General features: G+C 37.0%; 2 protein-coding genes across 5 annotated transcripts in view; one reads left to right on the top strand and one right to left on the bottom strand.

The window, feature by feature from the left end:
• GIGYF2 (GRB10 interacting GYF protein 2) overlaps positions 1–22,288 on the bottom strand; it is a 105,700-nt gene that overhangs the window by 57,390 nt on the left and 26,022 nt on the right. For all 3 annotated transcript variants that reach the window (XM_068965942.1, XM_068965943.1, XM_068965944.1), the window contains exons 5-6: positions 20,418–20,529; positions 19,324–19,364 (exon numbers count right to left, since the gene is read on the bottom strand). In XM_068965942.1, the coding sequence (XP_068822043.1) occupies positions 19,324–19,364; positions 20,418–20,529 (153 nt within the window). The remainder of the gene's footprint in view (positions 1–19,323; positions 19,365–20,417; positions 20,530–22,288) is intronic.
• KCNJ13 (potassium inwardly rectifying channel subfamily J member 13) lies at positions 13,086–15,378 on the top strand. Of its 2 annotated transcripts, none has more exons than XM_068966491.1 (2): positions 13,086–13,545; positions 14,756–15,378. In XM_068966491.1, the coding sequence occupies exons 1-2, from the start codon at positions 13,086–13,088 to the stop codon at positions 15,376–15,378; spliced, it is 1,083 nt and encodes a 360-aa protein (XP_068822592.1). The 2 variants fall into 2 exon arrangements, with proteins under 2 accessions (XP_068822592.1, XP_068822593.1); XM_068966492.1 differs by having other exon boundaries at positions 13,086–13,309; positions 14,756–14,786.

The raw sequence follows: 22,288 nt of genomic DNA, 5'->3' as shown, positions 1-22,288 counted from the left end.
GAGCTGCTGCCTCCTGGCCCATAGAGCCTGAGAGAATAAATGCTTGCTGTTTTCAGCCACCAAGTTGTGGAGTAACTTGTTACACGGCCATAGTTAACAAAAACACTCAGTTAACCGATTTAATCTTTGTAACAATCCTCAGTATTAGAAATTATTTTTCCAATTTTACAGCTGAGAATATTGAGGATCAAAAAGATAACCCGTGGGAAAGGTCCAAAATCACATACCACTGTTTAAATGACGTAACTACAATTCTCATGTTAATCTTCTGACTCATTTAACAAATATTTATTGCACACCAAGTACCAAGTTTTATGAGTTCAACTATAGGTACATTCCACACCTTCCCTTGGGTTAGAAAGGTTAGATGTTCCAAGCTCTCCTGCTAAGAATAAGAAGGGACGAGACATTTTACAAAGCCCACATCTCCCACATCTATTATATGACTTGATGAAAAATACAGCTGTACACACGGAAGAAAAATTTAGAACAAAGAAATCCCGAATGTGTACAAACTGGTAAGCAATAGGAAGTAACTTTTAACACATGTAATCTTTCAGTCTCAAGTAATACGTGCCAGGCACAGTGGGAATACAAATACCTGATGGACAAGCTGATTGAAACACTCATTTCCATCTACTTTTACACTAAGGCTCTGAGAAGTAATGAAGGCAGCAAAATAAGCGCCGCACCCCTCTACCCCGCAAAGAACACCCACTAATGACTATGCCAAAGCCTTTGACTGTGTGGATTACAATAACTGCGGAAAATTCTGAAAGAGATGGGAATACCAGACCACCTGACCTGCCTCTTGAGAAACCTGTACGCAGGTCAGGAACGACAGTTAAAACTGGACATGGAACAAAAGACTGTTTCCAAATAGGAAAAAGAGTACGTTAAGGCTGTATATTGTCACCCTGCTTATTTAACTTATATGCAGAGTACATCATGAGAAATGCTGGGCTGGAGGAGCACAAGCTGGAATCAAGATTGCCAGGAGAAATATCAATAACCTCAGATATGCAGATGACACCACCCTTATGGCAGAAAGTGAAGAAGAACTAAAGGGCCTCTTGATGAAAGTGAAGAAGAAGAGTGAAAAGAGTTGGCTTAAAGCTCAACATTCAGAAAACTAAGATCATGGAATCTGGTCCCATCACTTCATGGCAAACAGATGGGGAAACAGTGGAAACAGTGTCAGACTTCATTTTTCTGGGCTCCAAGATCACTGAAGATGGTGACTACAGCCATGAAATTAAAAGACGCTTACTCCTTGGAAGGCAAGTTATGACCAACCTAGATAGCATATTAAAAAGCAGAGACATTACTTTGGCAACAAAGGTCCGTCTAGTCAAGGCTATGGTTTTTCCAATGGTCATATATGGATGTGAGAGTTGAGACTATAAACAAAGCTGAGCACAGAAGAATTAATGCTTTTGAACTGTGGTGTTGAAGAAGACTCTTGAGAGTCCCTTGGACTGCAAGGAGATCCAATCAGTCCATCCTAAAGGAGATCAGTCCTGGGTGTTCATTGGAAAGACTGATGTTGAAGCTGAAACTGCAATATTTTGGCCACCTGATGTGAAGAGCTGACTCATTTGAAAAGACCCTGATGCTGGGAAAGATTGAGGGCAGGAGGAGAAGGGGATGATGGAGAATGAGATGGTTGGATGGCATCACTGACATAATGGACATGGGTTTGGGTGGAGTTCGGGAGTTGGTGATGGACAGGGAGGCCTGGCATGCTGCGGTTCATGGGGTTGCAAAGAGTCATACACGACTGAGCGACTGAACTGAACTGACGGCAAAATGCTTAACCAATCAAAAACTGGTCATTATAATTTCTTCTAACAGATGGTAAGTTGCAAAAAAAATTTAAAGATACTAAAAATAAAAATACCAATTCCTCTATCTTAGAAATAAGACTGTACGCACTTATAGCCATAACATTTTTAAAACATAGTTTCAATCAGTATACCCACTATTTCAAAACCTACTTTTCATTTAAACAGCAACTATTTCTCTGTGATCATGTATCTTTGTTGTTCAGTTGCTAGGTCATGCCCAACTTAATATGAATGGATATATACTAGGTTTACCATGCTGCTGTTGCAAAACTGCCAGGTAATTCCCCACTGGACACTTCCTTCATAACTAATTTATTGAGAACTGGATAACTTAGGAAGAGATATCTGTGTGATATGTGTTTTGCTTTTCTGAACCGCTTCTTCTGAAAAAAACTTCAAAGAGTAAAATTACTAGGTCAAATGACAGATTTCATACAGTGATATACCTTTTTCTCCTTCTCAAAAAAAGGTGTAGGTAAAATCACCAGATCACTTAAGATGATCAAAGCTAAGTGCTGCTACCTCTGTGAAGCTTTTCTACGTTAATGGTTGTAACACAGTATACTAATGTGGCTTAAATATGAGTTTCCAAATCAAAGATTTTTCCTATTATCTGCTGTTTTCAGCTGCCTGAATTTACATAAACACTAGCCCATTACAGTGAGGGGGTACCTCATTGTGGTTTTGATTTGAATTTCTCTAATAATTAGAGACATTTAGCATCCTTCCATGTCCTACTGGCCATTTCTATTTCTTCTTTGGAGAATGTCTATTTAGATCACTTAGGTTGTCTAGTTTTTGTTGCTGATTGTGTGAGCTGTTTGTATATTCTGGAAATTAAGTCCTTGTCACACTGTTTGCAAATATTTTCTCTCATTCTGTACTGCGTCTAGCTTCTTTCACTGAACATTACAGGAAATTCACCCACATCATCACAGAGAACAGAAGGTTGTTCTTTTGCACTGTGATATGGGATTTCATTGTATGAATAATATATTACAATATATTCAGTTCAGTTCAGTTGCTCCGTTGTGTCCGACTCTCTGCAACCCCATGAATCGCAGCACACCAGGCCTCCCTGTCCATCACCAACTCCCGGAGTTCACTCAGACTCACGTCCATCGAGTCAGTGATGCCATCCAGCCATCTCATCCTCTGTCGGCCCCTTCTCCTCCTGCCCCCAATCCCTCCCGGCATCAGAGTCTTTTCCAATAAGTCACCTCTTCGCATGGGGTGGCCAAAGTACTGGAGTTTCAGCTTCAGCATCATATTATCACAATATATTACTCTACTACTGATTTTGGTTGTTTCTATTTTTTTGCTATTATAAACTGTGCTGTGACAAACATTCTTAAATATGAAATTTGGTAAGCATATGTTTGCATTTCTGTTGGTCTTCACCTAGGAGTGAAACTGCTGGCCATAAGGTATATTCAACGTACTGCTAAGTACTACTGAGTATTTTCCGAAAGAAATACTACTACTTTATCATTTTTTGTTTGTTTGTTTACTCAAACCTCTGGCACATTAAGATGAGGGCTTTCTCCAGGGACAAATATTGATATTAAAAACACAGGATTAAAATAAAGAAGAGACTTAAGACACAACACTTACCCTCCTGGTCCACTGCCCAGGGATACACATATAAATGAATGAGTTGATAGCTTACACACTGACAAAATGTACTGAAATATCTCATACGATCTTCATAGTTACCACAAGGGTTGAATCAAACTTTATCACTTCCATTATTCCTGTGAGGAAAGGGATACCCCTAGGGGGATCTCTCACTGTCACACAGCTGTACTATGTTGTACTTAGCCACTCAGTCGTGTCTGACTCTTTGAGACCCCATGGACTGTAGCCCACCAGGCTCCTCTGTCCATGGGATTCTTCAGGCAAGAATACTAAAGTGGGCTGCCATGAGCTCCTCCAGGGGAATCTTCCCAACCCAGGGATGGAACCCAGGTCTCCCCCATTGCAGGTGGATTCGTTATCATCTGAGCTACCAGAGAACCCCATCACCCAGCTGAGTAGTGACTAAAGCAGAAAGAGAACATAGATGTTCAAACTCCTAATCCAGGGTTTACTCACAAATTAAACCCATCAGAAGCAGCCAGAAATGCTGCAAAAACTAAAGCAGAAAGAGGAAGTTCTAGGATCTAAGTGTAAAGTACTCTTAAAAAAAAAAAAATAGACATCATGAACAGAAAAGCTTGGGGCTACAGACTGCCAAGATTCCTAAAGGGAACTAAATTTGTTAATCTTCCAGCAGACAAATGATGTCAAAATGTATACCCCTAAAGCAATGTTAAGATCAACTTATATATTAACAATATAACAATTTTACTTGAAATAAGTATCTTGAGGGGAAAAAAATGACTTTAAGTACCATCTAATAAACTACACATTTCCAAAACTACCCCATATGCAAAGAATTGCTCTAAAACATGAAAATAAATTCTTTACAACCTAAATGATTACAGCAGATTTATAGTTTTGTAAATCTGGGTGGGAAGTGGAGGGGTTCCAAAGAGAACGTCAACTCTATAATGAGTTTAAATACATACATATTTGTGTATTACTGATACAATTAAATGATAAAGTTGTTCATGGGCAACTCAAAAGACAGTATCTACCAAAGTTCCTTTAAGGTCTAAAAATTACAGGGCTCCACAGTGACCAGGGCTAAAATGAACGAGGGACACCCACACGGCCTTTCTCAGCACTTAAGTCTTTCTCCTTCTGTAACATCTGCAATATGACAAAGCTAAGTGACCAAATGTTTCAGCTGACTTTTTAAAAAATCTTAACGGATTAACTTGTAAACAAGATGATTAAAAGTAAACATAATTAAATAACTTAAAAATTGATGCCTGAACCAAATATTCCTAACCAGAGCCAACAAGAGAGCTTGAGGGTAGTGAATCCTTAAACTGGAAGTGCACAGCCTTTTTTTCAGGGAAAAGGGTCTAATGTTTCTGCCAGAGTCTCAAAGGTATCTATGACCCCTAAAAGGTAAAGAAATACAATGGCATTCAATATGGCAAACATGATAGTTTTATGAGCAAACTGTACTACCTGTAAAAACTGTAATATTTTATATTCACTCACCTTCAGGATATACAGAAAGTGCTAAAGTACAATGCACTACATATATAAATACTTTCCCCAATCACAGTAGACACTTGGTTGGTTCTGCCTTAATGTATTAAGTCTAAACAGGACTCTTCTAAAAATAATATAAAATTAAAATGCAATACTGGTTTTAGTCTGGTCTAATTGAGTAGACTTCCTAAGGAGAAAGAGCAGTAAAAGGGCACCTGTGTGCATGTTTGACTTGCAGCCAGAAATGGTGTTTATGGAAAACTTCAGATGGAGCAAAAGGGCACTCAGCCAACAAAATCTACAGCTGTGAGACTTGGAACTTACAAGTGCCCAAACTCCAAAAGCAAAGTGGAATTATGGGACAGACTTTGAAGCTTGTTTATGTGCAAATTTTTCTAACAAGTAACTCTGTATTCTTCTATTCAGATACAGATTCTTTGATTAACACTAAAAATATTTCCTAATACCAAAAAAACAGTGAAAGGGAATCCCATCCAGGTACTGATATTTTCTTTTCCCCCTCAATTGTAAACAAAGCTCAGGGTAACTAGGATGGAGGAGTTTAAAGTCTATATCCAGACATTTGCAATTTTTCTCCCATCCTAACCCCTGAGGGAAAAGACTGATGCTGGGAGGGACTGGGAGCAGGAGGAATAGGGGACGACAGATGAGATGGCTGGATGGCATCACCGACTTGATGGACGGGAGTTTGAGTGAACTCTGGGAGATGGTGACGGACAGGGAGGCCTGGCGTGCTGCGATTCATGGGTTCGCAAAGAGTCGGACACAACTGAGCGACTGAAGTGAACTGAACTGAACCCCTGAGGAGGGTCATCATCTGCTCCAGTGGTTAACACGATCCTGTAAACACAGCAGTTCCCAGTTGGAAGAGAGAGACTGGAGGGGCTACAGTATATGAGACTCGTAAAAGACCTCATGTGGTCTGAATATGCCCCACAGTCCTATAACCCTTGAGCTCAGTCACCTGCTAGTGTATACCCAGACGCTGCCTGAAATCTCTGGGGAAGATGATCAGCAGTGGGCGTCAATGCAGAACTGGAAAGAGACCAGGCCTCTTCTAAAGAAAGCGAAGTACACTATGGAAGAAAGAGCACTGGGGACCATGGCTAAAGTTTTAAACTTGTGAGATGACGCAGGTACACAGGCAAGACATTGCACTCCAACCAAAGATTTTGTTGCTTGCAGGTTCAATGTGGTACAAATATGGATTATATACTGGAATGGTTTAGCCAGAAAGCAAAGGAAACATTTTAGGGATACAGAATTGAATTTATTTAATAAAGAATAATGTACCTGATTTTGGTATCTATCTTAATCATTATAATTTGCAGGGAAAAAAATTCAGTCATAGATACCTAGCACTTATGTTCCTTTATAGAATGTTTTAGCGCCATCTCCAATTTAAATCATTAGTTCTGTTTCAATAGGAGGGCCCACTTACTTTAGGGTGAAGTTGGTCTAACATCAGTATCAATATTAGTTTCATCTCAGCTAACCTCATTTCGGTGCTATTAAATTCAAACACCAATGAATTTAACTGCTATAAGGGGAGTGCTAAACCCCTGAGGAAGCACTCCTGAACAGGTCTACAACTTCCATTCAGTTAGCAACTAAGAATCACTGTTTACAGACCACAGCCGACTTTCAAAGTGCAAAATGCAGAAACCAGAATACTTCTTCATTTGAGATGTTTTTCTTGACAATCATCTTGTAAGTCATTTGTCTCAATATATTATGGAAAGAGGCTTCTAATTTTGGTAAAATCTTTATTATTTTGCTTATTGTAACATCTATTCAAGATACATGGCAGATGTACTTTCAGTACCTCTTTCTTTATGAAAGGCAGACTTGCACTGTGTTAGCTCTGGTTTCCCTCTGCCACCCCAAGCAGTTACCTGGCAATTGATAGAAAGCATAATTCCTACCAGAACATACAGAGAAGGTGCATCACATCACAAGTCTCTCCTTGATGCTTTTACCTTCTCTAGTTCTGAAGGTCAAAGTTTCCAGTGCTGTGTCTGAACTTGTAATAAAATGCTTGGCATTAATAAAACAAAGACGGAATTAATATATTTTTTAAATTGTGGTTGGAGGAAGGAAGAGGAATCTACAAAGGCGGATTTCACCTTCTAAGTAGCATTATATTGGTCTACATTAATAATTTCCCCAGCAGGCTATCCATGACTTCACTTTGAACAATCGCAGCCTTTGTACCTCAGATCCCCTTACATGTGACATTTGATCAAAGTTTTAAAATGAGCAGCTAACGGAGGTGGAGAAAAGTGTTGCTCAGAAAGGCATTATACAAAGCCATCCCACAGCTCATTTGGAGGTTGCTGAATGCTGGATCACAGACATTTCCCAGCTAAACATTATATTTAGACATTAAGTTAAATTTTCTGTATACTGAACACTGTATTTATTGTATGTCATCATACTTTTTCTTAAGTCATGCTTCAATGATCACTGAAGCATGACTTAAGAAACTTTTTCAGTTCTTTTACACCAGTGTGTTTTTAAAGATAAATGCAAGGAACCAACAATTAAATGTATTCTTATTCAAGCTCTCTGTACAGCCATAAAAAAATTAAAAAGTCTGCCTCCTTACCCCTCCCCAAAAGATTTCAGGTAACGGAATTAACCTATATTACTAGTTCCAGAATTAATGGTAGTCATTCTGATGAGATGGGATATGAAAAGAATACTAATAAAATCAATTCATTAACTTATACCTAAAAGTCCTTATCCAAGGAAATGTTCTCCAAAGAAATGGAGGGAAAAAAGATTAGTAAAGGAAACATCTCACACTTTAACATGCTATATAAGGAAAGACGGCTGAAAGGAAATCTTGCAGGGAATTTTATCCCTTTGAACTTTTAAATAAACTCTTAAGTAAGATTATGCAAACTTACTAAAGCCCGGTCCTGATTAGAGGGAAAAAATGCACCCCTTCTCCAAGTCAGTTCTGGAGGCTTTCTCCAGAGTTGTATTGAGTAAAGAAAGACCTCCTAACAAACCAGCATTCTTTTCCACATGATCAGAGCTAATTGGCCCCCCTGCAGACTAAGTGACCAATCACATCAGCTTCAGCTGAAACCAGCCCCCACGACATTATAAACAGAGGAATGTGAACTGTAAACCCAGTCCAAGAAGAGAACCTACAAACTGGACTTGTAGATTATAATTACCTTATCAAAAAGACAGACTGAAAGTTTCCTCAAGACCTGCCTCTGTATATAGGCTGACCCAGCAAAAGAACTGGTGAGTACCTGCGATAATATTCAATCCTATTTCTTTCCTTAAGGGAAACAGAGAAAAAAACTGACAAATAGGGACAGAACTAGATATTGCCAATAGTTTTAAAACAAAGACATTACCTATAAGGTCATACATTCCTTTTTCTTTTTCCTTAAATTTTAGAAACAAAGTAACAGTCTTACTGAAAGCATTATTGAAAATTTTCTTGTTTTACTAAATGTGTACTAATTCTGCGTTATAATACAGAAATGAGAAAAGAAAAATCCTAGAAAAAAATTCAGTGGCTTTCAAAAAAAAAAAATCTTTTTCTTCTGGACAGGATTAAAGAAACCAAAAATGAGCATTAAAAAAAAAAAAAAAAGACAAAAAAAATTTGTTTTTATCTTTTTAACCCATAGGAAAAATAATGAGTGTCCTAATTTCTTTTTAAGCATGAAATTATTGCTGAAATTATGTACTTTTACAAATAAGAAATTAAAATATAAAAGAATATCTGAGCTTATATAACAGAATTAGAACTCACACTGTTTGTCCCAATTATGGGAGGGCAGGAGAGATGATTAGGACTCTCTCTACAGTCTTAAAAGTGTTTCCACCAGAAGTGAGCAAATATATACTTTAATCATGTAACAACTGTAGTTACTTATATCTGTTTAATATGAGCTGCACTACTACATTACAACACGACAATAAAAAGACATAATTTTGAGTGCTACAACCTAATGAGTAGAATGAGTTCATTATTTTGATGACCAATGAAGCAGCCAAAATATCATTTTTATAAAGTACAATTTTTTTCCATCAAATGATTTATATGTGGGCAAATATATTTTGGCCCACACAGAGAAATACAAGCAAACCATACTGAGCTTCTATTCTACGTTCTACTGGGAACAGTTTACAAGAATTACATAAATACAGACCAAGACAAAAACATTCAAAAAGCACTTGTGTGCCTGTAGGGATATAAAAATTACCTTGAAATACAATAGCATAATGTCTGTCCATCAAACACTTTTAAATTTGATGTAAAGAAAATCTACACATATTAGGCAACAATAATTTAATGCTTTAAAGGTCACAAGAGCAGATGAAAATCATATAGAAAACAATCATACAAGAAACCTGTAAGAGTTGAGGGAAATGGTAGTAAGTTTACAAACATGTAGGATTTTAAAGGGGCATGTTATTTAATTCCCTCTTTTCTTTCTCTCTTTAATATAAGGAAACCTGGCCAAGGGGATTGGCTGGCTTGCCCAAACTGACACAGCTATGTAACCAACAGAGCCAGAACCCTGTCAGCTACATTTCCCACCCTGTCTTCGTTATGCTAAACCACAGACTACAAAGAACGGAATTATTCAGGGTAATCTGTTAAGTAGGGATCAAAATCTTTCTTCTCTCAACTACTTTACTTTCCAACACCATCTAAACAAGATCTAGGATGATTTTATATATAAAAAGGATAATGCTCCACTGTTTTGATATTAGCCTCTGTTCACAGGCTTTTCTTCGTATTTAGTTATTCAGTTGCAAGAGGAAAAAAAAATTGAAAAAACCTAGAATAAGAGTGCCACAAAATTTGTAAGGAAGAAGTTACAATCCTGAAAAAAGGCCCAAATTAGAACAGTCAATGTTATTAGCTATAGTATGTATACAAAGGCTATCTCTTCAGGTAATGAATTTTATAACTTAATGAAGCAGGCTGAAATCAAGAAGAATCACGGACCTTTCCCCTCACAAATTACTGTGACACAATAAACAGTCAGTGATTCCGTAAGTGGAACAGCACTAGTGTGCAGGTCCACAATGGGCATTCGCCAAAATAGGCAGAAAGAAACAATAAAGGTCAGAGTCACGGACAATGCGCAGCTACAGAGCGGCTCATCAGCTTGGTGCAGGCAGCCAGGTACCACTCACGGCCACATCCTTCAAGTGTCAGAATGTCAGGATGTCCTTTCTTTCATACAATCACGATGAAAGCAGTGATTTTTAACATTATTTTCTCATCTGGTAACATATAAATTTGGCAATGTTTTGTAAGAACTCTTTTCTCCACATTTTAACTCTACTGTTCTGCAGAATCCAAGACTAGACTATAATAATTCTGATTTTACTAATCTTCAAACCATGCAAGATGTCTTCCTTAACTGAAAATATATTTCTTGTCTATAAATCACAGGTCTTAGCCTAAGCATTTTTGAAGAATACTCAGTAGGGTTCTTGGACAAACTAGTCAAATGGAAGACTGTATTATTCACAAAGGCTAGTAACTAGGTCAAAATGTCTATTTTCAAGGCAATATAGCACTGACTCTGGTCTGGTCTACGGACTGAGCAGAAATTCACTACCACTTACTACTTTTATGATCTTAGGAAATGTACTGTGCCTCAGCTTCATTACCTATAAAATGTCATTAATAATGGTACTTATTAGTATGAAAGTTAAGAAACATTGGGCTTCCCAGGTGACTCAGTGGTAAAGAATCTGCCTGCCAATGCAGGAGACATAAGAGACACTGGTTCGATCTCTGGGTCAGGAAGATCCCCTGGAGGAGGAAATGGTAACCCACTCCATTATTTTTGCCTAAAGAATCCCATTGACAGAGGAGCCTGGCGGGCAACAGTCCATGGGGTCACCAAGTGTCAGACATGACCAAGCACACATGCAGGCATAAGAAACAATATTAATACCAATAAAGCAAGAAATACCCCGAGAAGTTACTCTGGTACTCTGTGAAGCTACTGGCTTCACATGAGTCAATACAGGTGAAGTGTTTGGTATGATTCCGGGCACATAATCAACAATCTGTATTAGCTAATCCAATTAATTGTTATTGACATAAAAATCATGCATAAAGCTAACAATGGTTTAAAATGGATACTTGAGACATTTTGGGGGACAGGAAGAACATCTACTAAAGGTGCTAAAAATCAGGTTGTCAAAGACTGTCTTGTGAATGCAGTATCAATTATCTTGAGAAGACTTTTATCTTGCCAAACTCTCTAAATTAGGCAGCTTCTTGGAATTTTTAAAAACAAAACAAAACAAAAAGCCAACCGTAAAGTTAGCCAGACTTGGAAAATAATTCATATGGCCTGTGAAAATTTTGACCCTCAGTGATCTCACCTGAAAAATGTGGGATACGAATATCTATCTTGCTGAGATTCCAAAGAATTAGAGACAATGTAATATGAAATATTTATGAATATTTTGTTATTATTATTATAATTTACAAAAGGGTAGAGATTAGGTCTTCTAAAACATCAAAAAATCTAATAAAATGAGTCATTAAATAGTGTGCCAAGAAAAAAAAATAAACACTAAATAAAATGATAATGAAAACTTGTTAGGATAATAAATTATAAGACATTAAGGCCCTAATATTTTTAAAATTTATAATATGAAACTGAAATGACCATCTAATCTAAATAAATTTAACAGTCAACCCAGTGTTCCATCAGCAACTCAAATCTAAAGAAAATATAAGAGAATGTCTCTAATATCAGCAATAAATATTAAATCAGCCTTAGGACAAAAGGGAAAGTATCTACCCAGCTGCTAAGGTCCAATTCCGACATGGGAAGGCAGTCTCCAAAACCCCAAAGTTCCTAAACAGAGGAGCATCCAGCAAACTCAAGCAATAGCCTGGCTCCACACGCCTCCAGTTACCTTCTTAAATATCACAGTCATTCAAAAGGGAGGAAGGTGATACGCAACCCTTCCAAGGGCATCTACTTCTGAAGGAAGAAGCCTCAAAAAAGAGAGTCACATATAAGCCCCAAGTACTGGACTGCGGCAGAGAAGAAAGGAGCACTCAAGGGAAGCAAAGTCGTATCTCCTGTCCTGTTCCTGGCTGCCTCTGCCTAAGTCCTCTGCACCTCTGTCGTATGCAAGGATGGTCACATGGAAAGCACGTTAGATTTCTATGCACCACACGAGGAAACATAAACACAGCTGAAAACTGACTACAGCTAAAAGCTAGTTTTACTAATATGTTTTAAAAACTGCCATTTGATGCCTTAATGATTATTTTAGTTCACTGAACTTGAAGCTTTTTCTCCTGGTTCATTTACTTCCAAAATTAATATTACCTTGGAATCTCCACCTGGAGTTTTTTATTTTGGGTAGAGAGAAAATTATTTACTATCTAGTCAGAATCTAGAATATTCAAAAGGGTGGCAATCCACCAACCACAGAAGGAAAGCCTCCATGAAAATGGCCACAAAGTAACAAAAACAAACAAAATCTAATTACAAAACTTTCAATAGGCTAATTATAAAGCATACAATAGAACTACAGATCTCTAAAAGCTTAATCTTATCCTAGCACTAAGTTTGGCTTCAAAACATTTTTAGTCAGCTAAACACTATACTTCTGAATGATTTCTATTTTAAAAAGTAACAGATATTTAACATTCCTTTTCATTATTCAGTTATAAGCTATTAATTAATTATGAAAAGTTATTTACACATGTTTAGTCAAATCAATACATACTTGAAGCCTGGATTTGTGCAAGAAAAATACAAAAGTGTGAAAAAAGACATGAATGGTAACCCCAGCCCTCAGAAAATTTTTAAAATGACAAACAATACTTTTAACAGTCCTTGAAGGAACCAGTAAGAGATATCTCAAGGCAATCCATGATTAGCTATCAAACAAATGACTGAGTAAATGCTCCCTTATGTGAAAACAGAAAGAGCTATCAGACTGGGAAAGCCTGCCTGGGAGTCGAGGAAGCATTCCAAAAAAAAAATTATAAAACTAAGTCTCAAAATTTAAATAATATTAACTATGAAACAGTTCAGGGTTTACTAATGCACTCTCGATTTCAGAGCATTACAGCCTGAGATGGATGGCAGTCACTGCAAAGTTATTGCTCCTCTCCTGACTCAGAGACACCGGAGGATGGTCACCAAGGATGGTCACAGCACGCTTCAAATGGATGGCGCCCACACAGGCCTTGCCTATCTTCGAGACGCCTGGGGAACCCTAATGGACATGCGCTGGCGCTGGATGATGCTGGTCTTCTCCGCCTCTTTTGTCATCCACTGGCTTGTCTTTGCAGTGCTCTGGTATGTTCTCGCTGAGATGAACGGTGACCTGGGACTAGATCATGACGCCCCACCTGAAAACCACACTATCTGCGTCAAGTACATCACCAGTTTCACAGCGGCATTCTCTTTCTCCCTGGAGACACAGCTCACAATTGGTTACGGCACCATGTTCCCCAGTGGTGACTGTCCAAGTGCAATCGCCCTCCTTGCCATACAAATGCTCCTAGGCCTCATGCTAGAGGCTTTTATCACAGGTAATTGTTTTTGTTCTTTAAAAAAGCATAGGTATGTTTTGGAATGGGTATAGTCAGTTATAAGTGATCATATTCCAGAATAATTTATTTGCATTATTGACAAGTAATGCCTGAGACTAGAAAAGAGTCTTGGGTCAAACAATTGGAAAAATTTTTTTAAATTTGACTATATTTAAATTTTACCTAACTTAAGAAAAAAGGGATCATTATAACAGAAGCCAAAAACATATGAACAAAAAAATCTAAAAGGAATTTTTCAAAGGAGCTAAGTATTTTTTTGAATAAGTGAATAAATATGTTCAATGCATATTATGACAGTCATTTTACCTAACAGAGGAATTTGATTTTTTTTTTTTTTTTGTTAACCTTTACTGGGCTAGAATTTTCTCCTGAATTCATCTTTTCAACATTTACTCAATACTAGTGAGCCCAGAGAATACCACAGTCAGTACTGCATGATAAAGAACAAGAATACACATCCTTAGCAAGAAGAAAAGAAAAAATACATATATATATTTGGTTTCCTTTTTATGTATTTTATTTTAATGCATTTAAAGCATAATTTTGATAAGAGGTACATAGACCTCACCAGCCTGCCAACATCTGAGGCACAGTAGTAGTTAAGAAACCCTGATCTACAGTTGGGGGTGGGGGTGGGGTGGGGGGGTAGGGAGGAGGATGCACTTGAAGCATACACTCAAATCACCTGAGAACCAGAGCCTTTTTAAAAGAAAAAAGGCTTTGTATAAATTTCAAAGTTAAACGTTCTTCAATGGACCACTTGTTCTACTGGTCCCTTCCCTACCCCAAATCATTCTACTATGAATCTAATCTCTATTTCAACTAGAAGTAATCTGGTGGCAACTAAATTGCATTTATTTTCTGTTACCTTTTTTTTTTTTAAAGCAGGGGTAGGAATATAGGCAATGACCACTCTCTGACCTCGTAACAAACTTAAAGTTTTACATTTCTACGTGACAAATGAATCTTCCTTATCCATTTTGAAATCAGTTTTAAAATAAGAATATATGTACTGTTTTGAAAAACTCTTCAGGCTAATGAGAAATTATCAGTAAGCTGAATTCCTGAATTATTTGGCAGTCACGACACTAAGAAATGTATAACAATTTGCTAGATCCTTGTCATTCAGAAAAGGTAATGACATTTCTAGTGTTCGTTCTAAAAAAAAATTCAATGGTTTCTAATTTAGGTGCCTTTGTGGCGAAGATTGCCCGGCCTAAAAATCGTGCTTTCTCAATTCGCTTTACTGACTTAGCAGTAGTAGCTCACATAGATGGCAAACCTAATCTCATTTTCCAAGTGGCCAACACTCGACCTAGCCCTCTAACCAATGTTCGGGTCTCAGCTGTACTCTATCAGGAACAAGAAAACGGCAAACTCTACCAGACCAGCGTGGACTTTCACCTTGATGGCATCAGTTCTGAGGAGTGTCCATTCTTTATCTTTCCACTCACCTACTACCACTCTATTATACCATCAAGTCCTCTGGCTGCTCTGCTCCAGCATGAAAATCCTCCCCACTTTGAATTAGTTGTATTCCTTTCAGCAATGCAGGAAGGTACTGGAGAAACGTGTCAGAGGAGGACATCCTACCTGCCCTCCGAGATCATGTTACATCACTGTTTTGCATCTCTGTTGGCCCGAGGCTCCAAAGGTGAGTATCAAATCAAGATGGAGAATTTTGACAAGACTATTCCTGAATTTCAAACTCCTCTGGTCTCCAAGAGCCCAAACAGGACTGACCTGGATATCCACATCAACGGACAAAGCATTGACAATTTTCAGATCTCTGAAACAGGACTGATAGAGTAAAAAGTATCTATTTCAGCACCCTATTTTCTAATGTATTAAATACACTCAGCCAATTATGCAGCTATTTTTCCTTCATCGTATCTCATGTTTTCTTTTTCCAATGCTGATTACATCTTTCTGAGTACATCATGGTGATCAAGCCTCTACCCATTAAAAAAATGGCTGAGCTAACAATACATGTTGTGGAAATATAACATTATATAAAGTTTCTCTCTGTGGTTATCTGCTGAAATCAATGCACGTGAAGGTAACAAATTATGTATAACAACAGAAATGCTGCTGGTGAGTTTGTATGAATGTGGTATGATACCAGTAATGAAGGTAAAAGGGACACACTTTACACAGCTGAACTCTAGGTAAATCAGTCATAAATTTTTCATTTTCATCTGCCAGTTGGAGCAACAGTCTAGTTTCAAACCTAGCTCCCTGGGTAGAATGATGATTTCATAATATTTAGTGAACATCCTTTTAAAACTGCTACTTTTTTCAAGACAACAAAGATCATACCTTTGGTTCCTTATAAAACCAAACTGGGGTAAGTATTACCCCCTTAATTTTTAACAGCTAAGAACAAATATTCACAAGAAAACAGCAAAAAATAGATTTAACCATAACTGTAAAATCATTTGGGCATGACACTCAAACACACTCACATATTCATGTATTTGTGGCAGAAAGTGATCAGAGCAAGTAAAATAAGCACTAACCTGATGGAAACTGCAGGGTGGTATCAGGCAAAGAGATGCAAAATTTTATCCATTTTAAAGCTATTGTGCACATTAATCTAACAGTGATTTAAAAATTACAACTATTCACCTGAATGACTTCCGACCAGAGTAAAAACTTCACCTTTCTACTTAGGATCCATTCAATGGTATAAAAACCTCATAGATGCAAACATATTTATGTTTTTGTAGATAAAAAGGTTTACATATAATTTAACTCAGGGAAAAAACCTCCACTAGAAAAAGCAAAAAATAATTAGGCAATGAAGCATTTTCAAACCCAAATTCCTGTTTCAAACTTCAAATAGTTTTTTCTATAAACACAAAATGAGTGTTTATTCACCAGTAGGAGGTTGGACTAGATCAACTCTATTATTTCTTTCCAAATCTAATACTCCATGAAAATTATGCTTTCTCTGCTATTTTAATTTTAATTGTGCAAGGATGAACCCTTTCCCTTACCTCTGGTTTAACTTAAGACTATCTTTGTATCCTTGTCATTTCCATTAAAATAAAAAAAAAAGCAAACTGTCCTCAACCAGAACAAGACCCAAAAATGTCACCCTATCAGATTTCAAACAGATTTGTTGCTACCCTTCTGAAATCTCCCTTATCCAGTCCTATGCGGGCAAAGGGAAAGAGGCAAGCAATTGTGGAAAGCAGGGCACAGCAGCAAGTCACGTTTTCCTATTCTTTGACTGAAAGGAGAAAAAAATAAAGAACTCTTAAGTGCTCTAAGACTGATAATAGCAAGGTATATCAAGGACACAGAAACTTAATAGAGAACTTTTGCGGTTTAAAAACCTTAGGCATTCTTAAATACTAGCTAGAACAACAGTTTATTTTCCAACCCAAGACTGCTGTAACACAGATAAGACAGGATTTCTTATTTCTATAATAAAGTAACAAAATTCACCTAACCTGTGAAAATAAAGTAGTATTGAAGATTTACAAGCTATGTTTTCTCCTAAGAGCCTCACATCACTTACACAGGTCACACAGAGAGGATGCCCAAAGTGGCATAACTAGGAAGTGGACAGGCCTGTCTGGGCTCTCAGTCTCAATACAGATGCAGGACCTTCTCCATTCAAGCCAAAGGATCTCCTACCATACTATTTATACATAAACTTTGCATCTGAAAATTAGATATGACTTTCCCTAGACACATACGCACTAGCCCCCCAAAAAACTCTGTTGGTATACTAAGGCTATTTAATGACAGCTAAAAAATGCAATCAAATACTTTTGTCTAGGAGATTGAAAGCTTCTGAGAGAATGATTCTTTCACTTCAAAGAATCACATCTTCTGTGTTAAGGGGATTAAGTTTTCTGCAAAGGCCCCATTATCCTTTCAGGTGAATGGAGTGCAAACTGAAAGGGGAAATTTACTAGAAAGTGGGACCAGCAGCTCTAACTCTTGGCTCTATTGCTCACTTACCTGAGCCACCTGGGAAATTAGTGACAGTATCTCAGATACATGATCCAGGAGACCACAATGTCTCGGATACATGGTCCAGGAGACCACAATGAAATGATGTTAAAAATGCTTGTGGAAACCAATACAGATAGCGTAACAGTCCCAATAAACTGAAGACAAGAAGATACCAAAACCCATAAAGCCCACTTTTATATGTGCGTGGTTGCTGTGTTAGTTGCTCAGCTGCATCCTACTCTTTTGACCCCATGGACTGTAGCCCACCAGGCTCCTCTGTCAATGGAATTCTCAAGGCAAGAACAGTGGAATGGGTAAGCCATTTCCTTCAACAGGGGACATTCCCGACCCAGGGATCAAGCTTGGGTATCCTGCATTGCAGGTGGATTTTTTACTATCTGAGCCACCAGGGGAGCACCTTATATATGTACAAGCCCTTATTACCAACTGCTAGCAACAACCTAACAGCCAAAACGTGCTATGCCTGCTTCAAAGTATTTCAAAATGCACTGAGTCGAACCTTTCTGTACCACCTGGATTTTACTTTAATGATCTTTTAATTCCATCCTCACAGAATCATTACTGTGAGATGATTCCTAATGAACAGACATTATAATTTGAGTATTACAGGGCTTTTTCTGCCTCTACATTCTCCTGTGGGTATTCACAAAGGTCATGCACAATTCTTACCCACATGTTTCTAATTCCACCCATTTCTCCACACATAAGAAGCAAATACATGATAAGAACAGGCTCTAATTTTAAAAAGAACAAATCATTCTGGAACTTTCAGTATTTAAATTATCTTAATTTGCTGTCAAAGGGTATCTCACAACTGATCAGTATGTCAGTGTGTCTCAACAAACTAGTCAAGTACTGCTATTCTGGTAGAATGTAAGACATAGCAGGAGCAACATTTTCTTTTTTAATTTACAACATTTTCAACAAAAGTGGATGACTTATAAAAGTTCAGAATCATTAGAAGTGAACATCTTATTAAAAAATATTCAATAAAAGCCACTATAAAATATTTTTATAGACCTAATGTGAAAATTGCCCTTTAAGAAAGACTGTCATGTTTGGGAACGCATGTACACCCGTGGTGGATTCATATCAATGTATGGCAAAACCAATACAGTATTGTAAAGTAAAATAAAGTAAAAATAAAAATTAAAAAAAAAAAAGGAAATTACTTTTCAATGATAGATACATATGGTCTTTTATCTAGTGCTCACTTGCATTTGAGCTTGCTGTTAATTACTAAATTGACTCATCTGTTGTTTCATGGCATTATTTTTTTTTTAAGAAAAAAAAAAAAAAAAGAAAGACTGTCATTTATCAAAAAGACCAGATGAATAAATGACTAAAGTTAAAACTGTCACAGTTTTAGCCTTTGCTCTCAGATACAAAACTAAACCTTCTAGCATTTTCTCTATTTCTTCTCAGCTGTGAGAGGCACTGGAAAAGGAGTAAATAGGCTGCTTCCTAACTTGAAATTTCCGTTCATAAGGTAGCCTTAATAAAGAATATGTCTTGCAGAGAATACACAGACTTAAAAACTTAAACCAAGTAAATCCTAATGGTTGTATTTATTATCCCTGGTTTCATGCAATACAGCCCTCAAATAACCATGGAACTCTAAAAGCAAGCAATGTTACAACCCCATCTACTGGAGAGAGGCAAGTAACTGAGTCAATTTTTAATTAAGGTATCCTTTGTGAGCCTTGTTAAAAACTAATGCCATGGAAATCCATATAAAAATACTTCAAAACAGTAAGAAAGTCTTACCTACATCTTTTCGTCCTGGTTTGTCAAAACGTCTGTCACCCCTAGAAAAGGTAAAATTAAGTTTCAAAAAATACATGAGAGTAATACAAAGATTTCCCATCCATGACACCCACTTTCCTATCTTTAACAGCATTTCCTTTTCAAATTATAAAACAAATATATGGGTTTTGCCTAACATTTGGAAAACACAGAAAAGCACAAATATGAAAACAAAAATGTCCAATGTCTCACCTACCAAAAGCTAGCTTTATAGACCCAGAAACTTTTTTTATTAGGTACATTTCTAATTAAATTCATGTTTTACTTTAGGTATCTGCTGTACAGAGCTTTATATACTGTTTTCCGAAAATGTGTTTTTACACGATTAAATATTCTCAAACTCTTTCTAACTTTTATGGACAAGGCTTCCTTGGTGACTCAGAGGTGAAGAATCCACCTGCCAATGCAGGAGACACGGGTTTGATCCCTGGGTTGGGAAGATCCCCTGGAGGAGAAAATGGCAACCCACTCTGGTATTTTTGCCTCAGAACTCCCATGGACAAAAGAGGCTGGTTGGGCTACAGTTCATCAGCTCAGGAAAGAGTCAGACATGACTTAGTGACCAAATAACTACTGTGTGGGTATGCCATTATATAAGAAACCACACTGAAATTAAGTTGTTTGGCTTATTTCCCATTGTTCTATATTATAAATATTATCACATGGACATCTTTGTATATTATCTGAGCAACTGCCTTTGCTCATCTTGAAAGACTTCATATAAAGTCACAAGCAATATAGAGAAGATGCTTTGATTAACAGCAACAAACAATAAAATGAAAATGCCTCTCACTGAGTACTAATCAAATAGCATATCTAATTAACTATTAAATATCCATGCAGGGACAAAAAATATTAATGTATTTATCTAGAATGCTTCTTCCTTTAAATAAAGATCATTTAAACACTTCTAACATAACTCTTCTTTAATTAGTAGCATTTTTTGAAAAGTGCAATTCTGTAACTATACAAAGAACATTCTCCTCTGCAGAAAGCAGAGAAGAAATGCTTTTACACCAAGAATCTTTACCCCAAGATTTGACTCCTCCAGTTACCTTTCCTCCCAGCTCTGTGACCTGTGCATTTCCCTGCCGCCTCCTCGGCCAAACACCCCCTCTACTTCATCAAAGCTTCTTTGGTAGAAACCACATTCACCTCTGCCTCTGCCTGAAACAACAACACAGAGAAAATGATGGTCAGATGTCAACATCTGGCACAAGCTGAACACCAAACATTCAACTCTGAAGTGATGTCTATATACAAAGCAGGATATCTACATTTAATATTTAGCAAGGACCACTGAATCTTTACCAGTGAGACCAATAACGGCAATGACAGCAGTGAAGTAGCCAGACCAGAGGAGGATATAAAAAAAAAAACAAAACTGTGTAAGAGTACCAGTTCCAGTCCTGAACAAGAAACAGTATCAACATCAAGCTCCTTAACAGAAAACTCAATAGTGAAATTCTAAGATCAGTAAACCATTATGACAAATCAAACCTTCTATTGGATTATTTTCAATAAAAATGGAAAATGTGAGGAGTTTGAGAAGAGAGCAGACAAAGTAAAAAACTAGGCATAAATGTTAATTTCTTTAACTCCATAGAAAGGATAATTTAATAGGGTCAACTAAACTAACAGTTTTGTGAACTAACTTCTTAAAGAATATTCCACACCAACCAAAGGCACTCTTTCCCATTTGCGCAAATCCTGGAGAAAACTATCAGGCAGCACTAAATTCAAACCACAGAGCTGGTAAGAAAGTGCGCATGTAGGAATTCACAGAGGCTCCAGTGACTCAAATGCACACTGGCCTGTACTGAAGGCAATCTGATTACATTTATCAAATTTGACTCAACTTTCTAATTAGAATTTATCCTAATAGAAAGACTTGCACAAATACGCAAATATATATATATATATATGGAGATTTTTGTTGCAAATTTTTGAAAAACAGAAACATACATCAGTAAAGGACTGGCTAAGTAAATTTTGATCCAACAGTTCAGTAGAATACTAGGAAGCCACAGAAGATAAAATATTGTCATTAAAAGGAATCTACATTATTCTGTTGAACGACTAAAGCAGGCCAAAGAGCAATACATTAAAAAAAAATTACAGTGTATATAAATGATATGACTGCATAGTTAGGATCAAGAAGGATATAAATCCAAATACTGCATCTGGGGGCAGAAGGCAATATGAGCTTTCAGCTTTATATTGCCTGTGCACTGTGAGGATTTCCCAACTAATGTGCGCCATTTGTATCCAACACACAAGTTGAAAACTGGGGGGAGGCGGGTAAAAATTGTGCCTAGGCATGTATTTATACCTAGGTAAAATCTTAGCCATTATCCCCAACTCACTTCTCCAACAGTAAAAAACCACCCAAGGAAAAATGATGAATCTTGAATAAAATAATGAATGCATTCCAAAGCTAAATACAACTGAATTAAATAACTGTTTCAAATATCCATACAGTATTTTTACTTTCTAGCATCACTTATCAAGAATTGACTCAGAATACAATTATACTTCTATATGATCTTATGATGGAATATAAGAATAATGCATAATTTTATGTATGTAATCATAGAACAATGATATCTTCTTTAGTCTAAGTATCAATATCTTCATCTGTAAAATGGAAGTGAGGACTAGAGTTGAACTATAATAATCCTAAAGTTACCTTTCAGTTGTATCAACTTAACTTCAACTTAATGTACAGTTTTGTACCTCTATCCTTAGGAAATATAGATGTATTATTTAAGATCTATCTTAAAACAGTCTGCTACAAACTGTTAAATAACACTGTGGTGATATTTACAAAGATATTTTTAGGGAGAAAGAAAAAAGTCCCCTGTCCTTTTAGAGAACAATTTTGTCAAGAAAACCATTAAGTACATAGCACCCTGAAAAAGTATTT

Source organism: Capricornis sumatraensis, chromosome 2 (genome assembly GCF_032405125.1).
Source record: "Capricornis sumatraensis isolate serow.1 chromosome 2, serow.2, whole genome shotgun sequence".
NCBI lineage: Eukaryota > Metazoa > Chordata > Mammalia > Artiodactyla > Bovidae > Capricornis > Capricornis sumatraensis.
The sequence above is the reverse complement of the archived record's forward strand: the minus strand, read 5'-3'. Positions and strand labels throughout refer to the sequence as shown.